Source organism: Meriones unguiculatus, chromosome 18, assembly GCF_030254825.1.
Source record: "Meriones unguiculatus strain TT.TT164.6M chromosome 18, Bangor_MerUng_6.1, whole genome shotgun sequence".
NCBI lineage: Eukaryota > Metazoa > Chordata > Mammalia > Rodentia > Muridae > Meriones > Meriones unguiculatus.
The window spans coordinates 4,115,866-4,130,353 of NC_083365.1; the positions used below are offsets into that span (position 1 = coordinate 4,115,866).

General features: G+C 36.5%; 1 protein-coding gene and 1 pseudogene across 1 annotated transcript; both read left to right on the plus strand.

The window, feature by feature from the left end:
* The first annotated feature begins 2,261 nt into the window (after nucleotides 1-2,261).
* On the plus strand, nucleotides 2,262-3,186 carry LOC110541466 (olfactory receptor 5J3-like; annotated as a pseudogene).
* A 9,810-nt stretch (nucleotides 3,187-12,996) lies between these two features.
* LOC110541465 (olfactory receptor 5J3-like) lies at nucleotides 12,997-13,935 on the plus strand. Its single transcript, XM_021628208.1, has one exon. The coding sequence runs from the start codon at nucleotides 12,997-12,999 to the stop codon at nucleotides 13,933-13,935; it is 939 nt and encodes a 312-aa protein (XP_021483883.1).
* Nucleotides 13,936-14,488: the final 553 nt, after the last annotated feature.

A 14,488-nucleotide genomic window follows, 5' to 3' on the forward strand; every position in this document is an offset into this window, starting at 1 on the left:
CTTTGGTAAGTCAAATCGATCAAGAAAATTGTCCATTTCTTTTAGATTTTCAAATTTTGTGGCATATAGACTTTTGAAGTAAGTCCTAATGATTGTTTGGATTTCCTCAGTGTCTGTAGTTATGTCCCCCTTTTCATCTGATTTTGTTGATTTGGGTGGTGTCTCTCGGCCTTTTAGTTAGCTTGGCTAAGGGTTTGTCGATCTTGTTGATTTTCTCAAAGAACCAGCTCTTGGTTTCATTGATTCTTTGAATTGTTTTATTTGTTTCTAATTGATTGATTTCAGCCCTGAGTTTGCTTATTTCCAGCCGTCTACTCCTTTTTGGTGTGTCTGCTTCTTCTTTTTCTAGGGTTTTTAAGTGGGCCATTAAGTTGCTTGAATGAGCTGTCTCGAATTTCTTCTTGAAGGCACTTAGTGCTATGAACTTTCCTCTTAGCACTACTTTCATTGTGTCCCACAAGTTTGGGTATGTTGTGTCTTCATTTTCATTGAGTTCTAGGAAGACTTTAATTTCTTTCTTTATTTCTTCCCTGACCTAGCTGTCATTTAGTAACAAGTTGTTCAGTTTCCATGTGCGTGTAGGCTTTTTGTTATTTCTGTTGTTGTTGAAGTCCAGCTTTATTCCATGGTGATCAGACAAGATACACAAAAGAATTTACCTTCTTCTCAGCACCTCATGGAACTTTCTCCAAAATAGACCATATAGTGGGTCACAAAGCAAGCCTCAACAGATACAAGAAGATTGATATAATCCCTCTAAACCTTCTTATATAACCATTCTTGAGAAAGATTTAAGTTTGATAAACTCATTATAAGTTATAGAGAGGATGAGTGGTATTTTAGTCATCAGCTCAAGTTTCTTATATTTCTATTCTTCTTCTGCATGAGACTCAAATTTGTTGTTCAACTTCCTAAACCAGTATGTGAATTCAAAAGAATATCTTCTAAAAGAAAGAATTGTAATCTAAAGAATATTTTATGCCTTTCAATTATTACTATAAATAAATGTGGTACTGCTGTCTTCTTGTTACTGTATCCATCCTCTTCCAATGTGATTATTTTCTGTATTTTATATACTGTATAAACAGAGGAACCACAGAACTAAAGGATGTTGAATTTATCAAGGTAGTCATTAATTATTTATCCTTTAGTAATTAAACTACCACTCATATGTTTAAAATAGTGGCTCACATTCTACTTGGTTTATAGGTAGAAAGAGGCAAGTGAGTTACATTGCTTATTTGTGAATGACCTTCTGTTATCTAGGAAAAGTTAGAAGTTTCTGAGAAAATTTATAGGAACTGAGTGAGATTTATATCTAGACTAGAAAGATATTGCTTATTATAAACCTGCATTACAGAATAAAAGCAGAGCCTAATTGTTTTACTTTACATGATTAGATTATTTTTAAAATAGTACCAATTAGACATCAGATCATGTGACTAAACAGATTTTATTAATCAAATATAAGTGTTATGTTTTATGATGCTTTGTTACAGGTCAAAGCATCATTCACAAAAGATAACCTTCTCAGGAGTCAATGCCTCTGATTGTCCTCTAAGAACCCTCTAGAGGTATTTACTGCTAGTTCTCTGCTTATCACACATCACAAACAAATATAAGGTGTTTCAGCAATAGAGTACTTGCCTATCATGCATAAGATCTTCTCTACTATGCACAAACATTGTATACACATGTAGAATAGTAACTAATTTTGAAAGCACGTGACATCTATAGCTTAAATATGTTATAGTATATTTTCTTGTGTGAGTTGTATGTTGAGAACAGTCACATCACTCTATTTGATCTACAATGCATACTTTTATTGTTTTTGAGAAGACTTTCCACATTAGATCTTATTATAGTAAAACTTAGTATTGAGGACAGTTTGAATGAAAACATATGTTAAGTGCAAAATTTATATTTGGAATGTTTATAAATTAGTCTTTACCTGTTGTAATCAGGAAGTTATTTTTTAGCTTATTGTATACCTGTGGAATTCCATTCAATTGGATCCCTCAACTAAGAATCTAACTTTAATTAAATATATGTTTAGAATTTTCAGTAAAAGATACAAATATGATGTTACAGGAAATCATAGATTTTTAACTAAAAATGTCTATGTTTATTAGCAGGGCAACTAGAGATAGAATTCTTCAATGCATATAACGTAACTAGATTGGTATTCTTAAGATATTTATATGCCAATGTCTGTTTATCCAAATCTCCTATTATTAACAGATACTGAGACACATAATTACATGGGAAATATCAACTTCACAATTGTTACTGAATTTATCCTTTTGGGACTGACAGATCGTAATGAACTCAAGGTGTTCCTCTTCATCTTGTTCCTGGTGATCTATGTCATCTCCATGACTGGAAATCTGGGAATGTTTTTTTCTGATCTACATAACTCCTAAACTCCACACACCCATGTATTATTTCCTTAGGTCTCTGTCATTTGAGGATGCATGCATCACCATATTGCTGATGAAATTTTTTGTTGAGCAAGAGATTATCTCATTACCTGCATGCATTATGCAGTATTTTTTGTTTGCATTATTGATTACCACAGAAGGAATTTTGCTGGCTGCAATGGCTTATGACCAGTATGTGGCCATTGTAAACCCCTTAATTTATACAGTGGCCATGACTAAAATGGTTTGTGTTGGGCTGGTGCTTGGTTCCTTCCTAGGAGGCATAATAAACTCATTGACACATACAATTGGTTTAATGAAGCTGTCCTTCTGTGGGCCAAATGTCATCAATCATTTCTTCTGTGACCTACCTGCCATGTTAGAGCTGTCCTGTTCTGACACCACCATGAATGAGCTCTTGCTTTTGGTATTCTCTGGCATCATTGCAATCACTACACTCTTGATTGTGGTAGTCTTCTACATCTTCATTGTTGCTGCTATCCTGAGAATCCACTCAGCAGCAGGCAGACGCAAAGCCTTCTCCACCTGTGCCTCCCATTTGACGGCTGTGACTCTGTTATACAGCTCGGTCAGCTTCAGTTATATTCAACCAAGCTCCAAATACTCCTTAGAACAAGAGAAAGTAGTGTCTGTATTTTATACCCTGGTGGTTCCCATGTTGAACCCACTGATTTATACCTTAAGAAACAAAGAAGTGAAAGATGCTATGAAAAGGGCCTTGGAGATGAAATGTTTCCCTTGTTGATTTCAGACTGTTTCTGCCAAAGAGATATGAAATACTGAAAACATTTACAAAGATATACTAAGTTTTATCCCACCAAACCTTCAGGGATTACCGAATATGATTCTTGTGGTTTACAATAATGAAAAAGAATACATTCATGAATATATAAAGGTGATATTGTTATAAACTCTGAACCCTAGAGTAGGACTTAGGGTGATTATCTGAAACAGTTGTTAATATTTCCATTTCTTACTCATATAAATATACATATATATAATAACTTATATATATTAAGTTCAAATATATATATTCTTACATGTCAATAACCGGAACATAAAATAAAATATACAAAGAGAAACTTCTCAAAAATATAAACATTTTCTTTAACAGTTGTTCAATACACATAAGTAAAATATTCTGCAACATAAAAATAAAGGTTCTCAATAAATATACACAATATGTAAGGATGTGTTTGATATTATTTTCTAGGGTGAATCTTTCCCTGAAAGCACATTTATTATCATCCAACTTACAGAAAATTTTACATTTAATCAGAAAAGGAACAACGTAGTCATCATATCATTTCCTAACAGAATTAATCCTATATTTAAATATGAAGTTTTATGAGATACAGAAATTTAATACAGTAAATGTGGGAAAGGATTTTTTTCTCACAATTTTTTTCTTTTCTTGTTTTCTCTTTCTCTCTTTTTTTCCTTTTCTTTCTTTTTTTGTAAGTTATTTAGTCTAACTGTACCATGAATTTTCAGTCTTCTGCTACCTCCTCCTCCCCCCCAATAGTCTTCTCCACTCATCCAACACAGTACTTTCTCATGTTATTTTCTTTAAACACAGCATTCTTTTTCTAGTTTTACTTTTGCTCACACTGTATGCACCATATCCCAGCTTACCATAGCCCGAGTTACTCAACCCACCAAGACCTGTTTGGTGCCTTCACTGTTGTCCCAGTGTTTTCTCCTCTTTCTCAGATTCAGTGACACTTTCCTCATCCACATTTAACATCTCAACCTACTACTCGCATCTTCCCTAGGACCTTTACCTTATTTAGGACTACAGATTGTTTATCCCGTATTATATGGCTAATATCTACTTATAAGTGAGCATATACTGTATGTGTCTTTCTGCTTCTGGATAACCTCACTCTTGATGAATTTTAATAGGTCCCACAATTTGCATGTAAATATTATGATATCCTTATTACTAATTGCTAAGTAGTATTCATTGTGTAAAGGTACCACACTTTCTTTTTTCATTGTTTTCTTATATATATATATATATATATATATATATATAATTTATTCACTTTGTATCTCAGCTGTAGCCCTCTCTCTAATCCCCTCCCAATCCCATCCTTCCTCCCTCATCTCCTCCTATTCCCCTCCCCAAGACCCACAATTTTTCTATTCATTCCTCCATTGAGGGCCATCCAAATTTTCTGTCAAAGTAACAGATTGATTTCCAAAGTAATTGTACAAGGTTGCATTCACACCAGCACTGGAGGAAGGTTCTTATTTCTTCACAAGCTCTCCAGCATCCATCATCCCTTGAGTTTTTATTTAAATATTTATTCATTTTTATTTATTACAGTTTATTCACTTTGTATTGCAACTGTAGCCTTCCCACTCATCCTTTCCCAATCCTACCCTACTTCCCTCTTCTCCTCCCATGACCCTTCCCCAGTACTCTAATAGGGCCCGTCGCAGCTCAGCCTCCAAGTAAGTGGGTTCCCTAGTAATGGGAACAGGGGCTGTCTCTGACATGAACTCAGTGGCTAGCTCTTTGATTACCTCCCCCTTGGGAGGTGCAGCCTTGCCTGGACACAGAGGAAACCAATACAGCCAGCCCTGATGAGACCTTATAGGCTAGGGTCAGACAGAAGGGGAGGAGGACATCCCTTGAGTTTCTGATCTTAGACATTCTGATGGATGTGAGGTGAAATCTCAGGGTTGTTTTGATTTGCATTTCCTGAATGACTAAGACATTGAACATTTCTTTAATGTTTTTCTACCATTTAATATTCCTCTGTTGAGAATTCTCTGTTTAGCTCTGTACCCCATTTTTAATTGGATTACTTGGTTTGTTGGTGTTTAACTTCAGTTTTTATACATTCTGGATATTAGCCCTCTGTCAGATGTAGGATTGGTGATGATCTTTTCCTTCTGTAGATATCTCCATCTCAAATCTCAAGCTGTACTATAGAGCAACTGTAATAAAAACAGCATGGTACTGGCATAGAAACAGACTGGTGGATCAATGGAATTGAATCAAAGACCGAGAAATAAACCCACACCCCTATGGGAACTTAATTTTTTGACAAAGAAGCCAAAACCATACAATGACAAACAGACAGCATCTTCAAAAAATGGTACTAGTCTAACTGGATGTCTACACTAAATCTGTTAGAAGAAAAAGTGGAGAAAAGCCTTTACCTCATTGGCACATGAGACAACTTCTTGAACAGAACACCAACAGCACAGGTTCTGAGATCAACAATTAATAAATTGTTCATAAAACTGAAAATCTTCCGTAAAGCAAAGGACACTGTCATCAGAACAAAATAACAGCAAGTTTTTATATGGATTAATAACCTATTTCTGCTGATCCATAGGAGTCCTATACTATATATACAGTCAAAAATAAAAGATAAAAAAGTTTGTGACATGGGTCATAAAGAAAAATACTGTTTTGTGTTTCTAAATGATTATTTTGTCAATATGTTTTTTGTATACTTGTGTTTCCATCAACAGGTATGTGTTGTTCTCAGTCTCGGTCACAGATGCTCCTTATTATAGTAAGCTATAGTGAATGCAGAAATTATTCACTGGTCAAAATCCCGAGACTATGCAACTGGGCTTGCTAACGCATAAAGGGGACATCTACATTAACCTGTACCTGAAACTACAATACTAAGAGAACATCAGTAATCAAGCTCAGACAGAACCTGAGAATATAAATATATAAGAATATAAGATGGTAAAGAGAGTTGTGAAATACTATCATCTAGACATGAATGGCCTGGTACACACATGATCTCTCAGGAGCCATGATTAATTTTAGAAGATGTGTACTAACTCATGAAAATTAAATTTTCCAGCATGGGTGGAGAAGAGGCTCTTTGGTCTCCTCCTAGCTAAAGAGCTATTGGGAGTTTATTGATTATAAGGAAATGTGTATTGTCTCTTTAGGGGCTAGGATTTCTTTATGAATTTCTGACTGGCCTTGAACTAACTATGTAGACCAAGCTTACCTTGAATTCAAAGATATCCTCTGCTCTCAAATATTGTAATAAAACAACTAACTCTAATTTTCCATAAGTTACCCAATGAAGTAGAAAAGAAATTAACTCTTCAGAATTCTTTTTACTTAGCTAGGAAATTATAGGACAATATAACTGGTTAATGTAGACAAAACTACTCTTAATAAACCACGTGAAAATTAAATTCAATTGTACACTAAAAAGATTATCTTAAATGATCAAGTCTGCTTCATTCTAGGAATGCAAGGATGGTTAAATATATGTAAACCCTTAAAGATAACCTAACATGTATAAATAGAGGTAAGAATAAACTCAAATGACTACTCCTTAAATGCAAAAAAAAGACCTTTAAAAAAACTATAAAATCTTTTTTTGGGGGGGTGAAAATTTGGCATTCTTCAGATATAGGGCAACATATCTCAATATACTAAAATGAGCACACAACAGCAGGTTAAAGTATAAAACCAAAGTGTGGTAATACATGCCTTTAATGCTAGGATTAGGAGATAGCAAGGTGGATGTATAGTCTACAAAGTTAGTTCCAGGACAGCCAGGGCTACACAGAGAAACCCTGTCTTGAAAATAAGTAAATAACTAAAACCAAAACAACACAAAATCAAAAAACCAAAATCAGAAACAAGAGGATACCTATTCCCTCCTTTGTATTCAACGTACTGCTTGAGGTTTTAGGCAGAACAATGAAAAGAGATAATAATCTATCTATTTATATATCTGTGAAAATTTTCATATGTACATATGAACTTTAAAAAATTATCTTTATTTGTAATTGATATGATTCAATTTTCATCAAAAATTATTCACAAAAACTTAAGTATTTTTTTCATCTTTTTTTTATTAATTTTTCATCAATTACACTTTATTCATTCTGCATCCCCCCATAAGCCCCTCCCTCCTCCCCTCCCAATCCCACCCTCCCTCCTCCCTCTGCATGCATGCCACTCCCCAAGTCCACTGATAGGGGAGGTTCTCCTCTCCTTTCTGACCTTAGTCTATCAGTTCACATCAAAAGTGGCTGCATTGTCCTCTACTATGGCCTGGTAAGGCTGCTCCCCCCCAGGGGGAGGTGATCAAAGAGCAGGCCAATCAGATTATGTCAAAGGCAGTCCCTCTTCTCATTACTATGTAACCCAATTGGACTCTGAACTGCCCTGGGCTACATCTGTGCAGGGGTTCTGGGTTATCTCTATGAATAGTCCTTGGTTGGAGTACGAGTCTCTGGGAAGTTCCCTGTGTTCAAATTTTCTTGTTCTGTTGCTCTCCTTGTGGAGACCCTGTCCTCTCCAGCTCTTACTATTTCCCAGTTCTTACCTAAAATTCCGTTCACCTGCCCAACAGTTGCCCATCCGGCTCAGCATCTGCTTTGATAGTCTGAAGGGCAGAGGCTTTCAGAGGCCCTCTGTGGTAGGTTCCTAGGTTGTTTCCTATTTTCTTCTTCTTCTGATGTCCATCCTCTTTGCCTTTCAGGATGGGGATTGGACATTTTAGTTAGGGTCCTCTCTCTTGCTTGGTTTCTTTAGATGCATAGATTTTGGTGGCTTTGTCCTACGTTGTATGTCTATATGAGTGAGTATATACCATATGTGTCTTTTTGCTTCTGGGACAACTCACTCAGGATGATCCTTTCCAGATCCCACCATTTACCTGCAAATTTCATGATTTCCTTATTTTTCATTGCTGAGTAATATTCCATTGTGTAGATGTACCACAATTTCTGCATCCATTCTTCAGTTGAGGGACAAAAACTTAAGTATTAAAAATTTATTTGGAAATGCTAAAAATGCAGGATAGCCAAAGTGTTTTTAAAAATAAAAACCACTGCTGGAGGTATCATTAACAATATTTTCAAGTACTACTACAGAGCTCTATCCATTCCTCAGCTGAGGGGAAACCAGGTTGTTCTCAGATTCTGGCTATTACGAATAAAGCTGCTATGAACATAGTTGAGCAAATGTCTTTGTTGTATTGTTGAGCATCTTTCAGATATATGCCCTGGGTTTTAGATTGTAGCCATTCTGATGGGTTCTAAGTTAACCACGCAGCAATTACAAACAAGGATATTGTGAAATTTCCAGGCAAATGGATAGAAAAGATCATCCTGAGTGAGGTAACCCAGAAGCAGAAAGACATACAACGTATGTACTCGCTTATAAGTGGATATTAGACATATAATACAGGATAAATATACTAAAATCTATAGTCCTAAAGAAGCTAAATAATAAGGACCAAAGGAAAGAGGCTTAATCCTCATTCAGAAAGACAATCAAGATAGACACAGAAGTAGGAGAAAACAAGAAACAGGACAGGAGCCTACTACAGGGGACCTCTGAAAGACTCTACCCTTCAGGATAGCAAAGCAGATGAGACTCATAGCCAAACTTTGGGCAGAGTGCAGGAAATCTTATGGAAGAAGGAGGAGATAGAAAGACCTGGAGGGGACAGGAGCTCTACAAGAAGACCAACAAAGCAAAAAATCTGGGCCCAGGTGGTCCTGCAGAGACAGATGAATCAACCAAAGACCACGTGTGGAGAGCAACTAGACTCCCTACTCAGATGCAGCCCATGGAGAAATCAGTCTCCATGTGGGTTCCCTAGTAAGGGAATCAGGGGCTGTCTCTGACATGGACTCAGTGGCGAGCTCTTTGATCACCTCCCCCAGGTGAGGTTGCCTAACTAATTAGGCCACAGAGAAAGAGGATCCAGACAGTCCTGAGACCCAATAAGCTAGGGTCAGATAGTAGGGAGGAGGACCTCCCCTATCAGTGGACTAGGGAAGGGTATAGAGGGTGGTGGAAGAAGGAGGGAGAATGGGACCGGGAGGAAATAAGGGAGGAGGCTACACCAGGGATACAAAGTGAATAAATCGTAAATTAAAAAAAGAAAGAAAGAAAATTTAAAAAGACCAACTAACCTGGGTGCACAGGGCCTCAGAGACTAAAGCACCAACCAAAGAGCATCCATGACTAGACCTAGGACCCCAACACATATGTAACTGATAGGCAGCTTGTTCTTCGTGTGGGTTCCTTAGCAAATGGATTAGGTTTTGTCTCTGATAGACTCTGTTGCCTACTTTTAGCTCACTCTCCCTTGACTGGGCTGCCCTATCTTGGCTCAGTGGAAAAGGTTGCCTTAGTCCTGATGCACTTGATGTGCCACGGGGAGTGGGGGTTGTCGAGGGTTGAAGATGATGGTGTTTTCCATTTCGGAGAAAGGGAGAGGAAAGAGGAAGAATGTGAGAGGGTAGGACTGGGTGGAGAGGAGGGATGGGTCTGAAATCCAGATGTAAAATGAATAAATAAATTTAATGATAATTTAAAAACATAAAAATAACTTTACCATGTTTGTAGCTGAAACAAGATCTCATTATCATGATAGAATTCCTAGAATACACAGACCTCCTGATTCATTTTATCCATAACTGAGGTTACAGGCATAAGATACTACACTTCGCTAGACTTCAGTGTAACACACTTTGAAAGACATTAAATTTTATTTTGTAAAAATGTTTATGTATATATATATATTCATATATGTATACTTGAGAGTTTCTTAAATCCCAAAAAAAACATATTTATATGAATTTTTTTCTTAAACATTTTTCCTCAAGGCAATTTAAGATGTAGAAGTTAAGCCAGGCATGATATTGCACACCTTTAATCCCAGGACTTGGGAGGCAGAGGCGGGTGGATCTCTGTGAGTTTGAGGTGAGCCTCTTCTACAATGTGAGTCTAGGACAGCCAAGGCTACACAGAGAAACCTTGTCTTGAAAAATAAAAACAGGATAAAAAGAAAGAAGAAAGGAAGTAATGTGGAAATGACCACAAAATTCTGCATAAGCAGACATATGTTATATAAGGAAAACATTAAACCAACTAAATAAGGGACTGTGCTTTTACTTGAAGGGATTATTTTCATGTAATGAAGTCAAGACAAAATGTGCTTTGTCATGTATATGCTGTTGATAACTGAGCGTTCCTTAGCATTTCTCTTGATTTTCTTATTTGTTTGTAACATTGGCTTGTGATTACATGATTTTCCAGAAATTACATGTTCTGCTTCTGTGGACTATACTTTTATTCATTATAAAACTCAGGAAATGGAATGACTTGAGAGAATCATTAAATGCTTGAGAGTTTTTGAAATCCCTAGAGAAACTTAATAATGAGCACATTACAATCTTTGAATCAAAAGTTTACTCCAGGGAAGATTCCTTTTTAATTAAGGCACGTATATAACAGAATGTATTATCTCAATATGTCTTCTGACATGAGTTTACTATTCTCACTGCAAGGGCTCTGTACCTTTTATTTTCCTATATGTAATGATAAATTTCAACTTTACCCCTCTTACTTTTCACTCCTGTCATTTGCTGAGTTCATACATCATTTTAAAAGTAAGAAATGTTAGTTTTACATTTTATTTGTAGATATTTATATTACATATTTATTGTGTTTTATTTATATGTTGAATTATAGAGAAGGCAGCCAAGCATAAGGCTCCTAAGTGGGCTGAGGTTTGTATTTATTTGTCCATTAATAAGCTAAATTCCCTTATTTGATAATTACATATATAATTTTTGATTAACTTATTGGTTTAGGGATTAAGAAAATATGTTCAAAATTTAATTGATAATTTGTCAACAAAAAGAGAGAAAATAAGTTATGATTTTTCCATTTATCCTCTTGTATAGAGTTCTGTCTTTATTTCTCCCTCTCCTTCTCCTTTGCCTTTTCCCTCTCCTTCTGTCTCTCCTGTTGGTAAGACAAAGAACTCTTCTTCCTAAATACTTTCAATCTAAATTATTTATACTTAAAACTATCATTTCTAATATTACATACTCTATATGTGATATATCTTCTGTTTCTTTTTTTTCTTTTCATTTTTTACTGCTCTTACAATAGAGTTCATTTTCTGAGTTTTACACACACTACAAGTTACAGTGTTCTAGTAAATGGTGAAGCCAGGGAAGTAGGAAGCAGTTAACTTCTTTGGTTTTCTTATCCAGGAAAGGATCGATGAGAGCTTCTTTGTTGGTTTCCATGACATAGTTACATTATTTGTTGTGTCTACCTTTGTTACCTTTGTTTATGGGTCAGGTACTATGTGTCTTTCATTTTGTCATGCCTATGTTTTCTTAAATAAGCAAGATAATGACAATAAAAAATATATTAAAGTGTCACAATATTTGATTTCATTTTAAGGCAGCTTGAAGAAGTCACCCTGAATATCACTGTGAACAAACAGAGGGAATATGATTTAGAATGAGTCAAACATCAGGTTCATCTCATCCTCAAATTGTATATGATACTTAAAATAAGAATCCGGCTCACGCCAACTAAGAGAATGAAAGCTGTTTCTTACAATACACAGCTGATGTGTTTTTTAGGTTTCTTTGCATTTTCAATGTAAATGTGAAAGAAAATTAAAGGTTTCAGAGAAAGTACTTTTTTCACAGACAAACATGAATTTGTGGTCAAAACTCTCCCAACTCTAAACAGTGGTCGTGTTTAGCAAACACAGTGTGCCAGAATTGTTTGTTTCACTTTAAGGGCTAAAACTGAAGTTAATGGACACATGATCCCAAGTGGAAAAACATATTTCTATTGAATGCAAACAGCAGTTTGATGGTTTTACGTTTTATGCTAAATGTCCTTAAATAGCATGCCCTGAAAATAGACCTCTCAAACCTTCTAAAAAATATTATAGAAATGTTTCAACGTAGGTACTGGAATTTTGTAAACACACACACAGTGAGGCACACACACAAACACACGCGCGCACACTTGCATTCCACACACGTAGACACTCAGACACCCAAGTACACCATTTAGGTGGCTCAGTAGCACAAGCCTTAAATAATGCACAAAATACCCTGTTTCAATAGCCAGAAAAAACAAACAAAGGAACCCACACTAACATCCCAAGGTCAAATATGTACTTATTTCAAAGTTCTAAATAGAATGCAGTCAAAGTACAGTATTATGTGCATGTGTGCATATGTGTGTGCGTGTATGTGTGTGTCTGTGTGTGCATGTCTATTTGTATAGCAGGTCTTGGGTGTGTTGATCTTTGCTATTCCACTAAAGTATGTCTCCATGACCTAATGCTTCTTCTGGGCACCATATTTTGTGAGTTGTGTGTTTTCATATGTTTCACACTGGATGCTTTAAATATGATCAAAAATCATAAAGGAGTGCGTCAACAGAAGTATTTCCACCATCAATTCTTATGATTTTTATAAACTAGAATTTTTCTTTTCTATTAGAATAGATGAAGTTTAGCTTTTTGTGTCATAAATATTATACTTAAAAGAATATTTTCCTTACAATTTAGCATATTTTTACTCATGGAACTGAACATTAAAAATCAAAGGAGCAGTGTTTTTCAAAAAAAAAATACAGGCTTTTTATTTCACATTTAGAAGCAGGAGAATCAGGGCATGGGACGTTTACAACTATCTAGTAACTGATATTCCAGTATTGCTGCAAATTTACCCGAATCTCCTATTATTAACAGATACCAAGACACACATTTACATGGCTGATGTCAACTTCACATTTGTTACTGAGTTTATCTTCTTGGGATTGACGGATCGTGATGAGCTCAAGGCTTTTCTCCTCCTATTGTTTCTTTTGATCTATGTCATTTCCTTGGTGGGGAATCTGGGAATGTTTATTCTGATCCACGTAACTCCCAAACTCCACACACCCATGTACCACTTCCTTCGCGCTCTGTCATTTGTGGATGCCTGTTATTCAACAGTATTTGCACCCACATTGCTGCTAAACTCCTTTGTTGAGAGAGAGAGCATCTCATTCTCTGCATGCATCCTGCAATACTTTTTGTTCGCATCACTGCTTACCACAGAGGGCTTTCTCCTGGCTGCAATGGCTTATGATCGCTACGTAGCCATTGTGAACCCTCTAACTTACACAGTGGCTATGACAAAAATGCTATGTGTTCTGCTAGTGTTGGGTTCATGCATAGGAGGTACTGTCACCTCATTGACACATACAATTGGCTTAATGAAGCTGTCCTTCTGTGGCCCTAACGTCATCAGTCACTTCTTCTGTGACCTTCCTCCTCTGTTGAAGCTGTCCTGTTCTGACACCTCCATGAATGAACTGCTGCTGTTGGTCTTCTCCGGAGTCATTGCTATGACTACACTTTTAACTGTGGTGCTCTCCTACATCTTCATTGTTGCTGCTATCCTGAGGATCCGCTCAGCAGCAGGCAGACGCAAAGCCTTCTCCACCTGTGCCTCCCATCTGACGGCGGTGACTCTGTTCTATGGTTCCATCAGCTTCAGTTACATTCAGCCAAGCTCTCAGTACTCCTTGGAACAGGAAAAGGTAGTATCTGTGTTTTACACCCTGGTGATTCCCATGTTGAATCCAATGATTTACAGTTTAAGGAAGAAGGAAGTAAAGGACGCTGTGAAAAGAGTAATAGAGACGAAGTATTCCAAAAATTAAATTAAGACTGTGTTTCTGGAAAAAGGAAAGGAGACACTGATTCGTGTAATAATGCTTTTGATGATTAAACAAAGCTTCAACCTACTGGGACTGTGATATTTGTTCAGTTTGGGTACTAGGTCTCAGAGTCCACTGGCAGAGTCAAACAGTTCCTGAGTGGGGAGTGAGGATTGAAATAAAGCATGACACATGGGAACAGCTCAAGAGGTCTGTCGGTAAAAACTGCTGCCGTTTGGTTCATTCCACAGTTCCTTTCTTTATTCAGAGCAAAACACACCAATACAATGGAGGGATTCATTGGAAGTTTGCCTTGACCACCTCTCTGTGTGATCCTCACACAAACAAGTTGAAGGAGCTTGGCAAAACATCCTGCTTATCTCTGTCCTAAAGTCAAGGCCAGGGTAAAAACATGTTTTTGTTTTTGTTTTCTGAATACTCTAAAACAAAGTAGCCTGACAAACCAGAAGCTTAAAAGAAAATAACCAAGAGCAAGGTGACACAATTACTGATATTTTATTATATTTTCCACCTAAACTTTAGACTAAGACCTAAG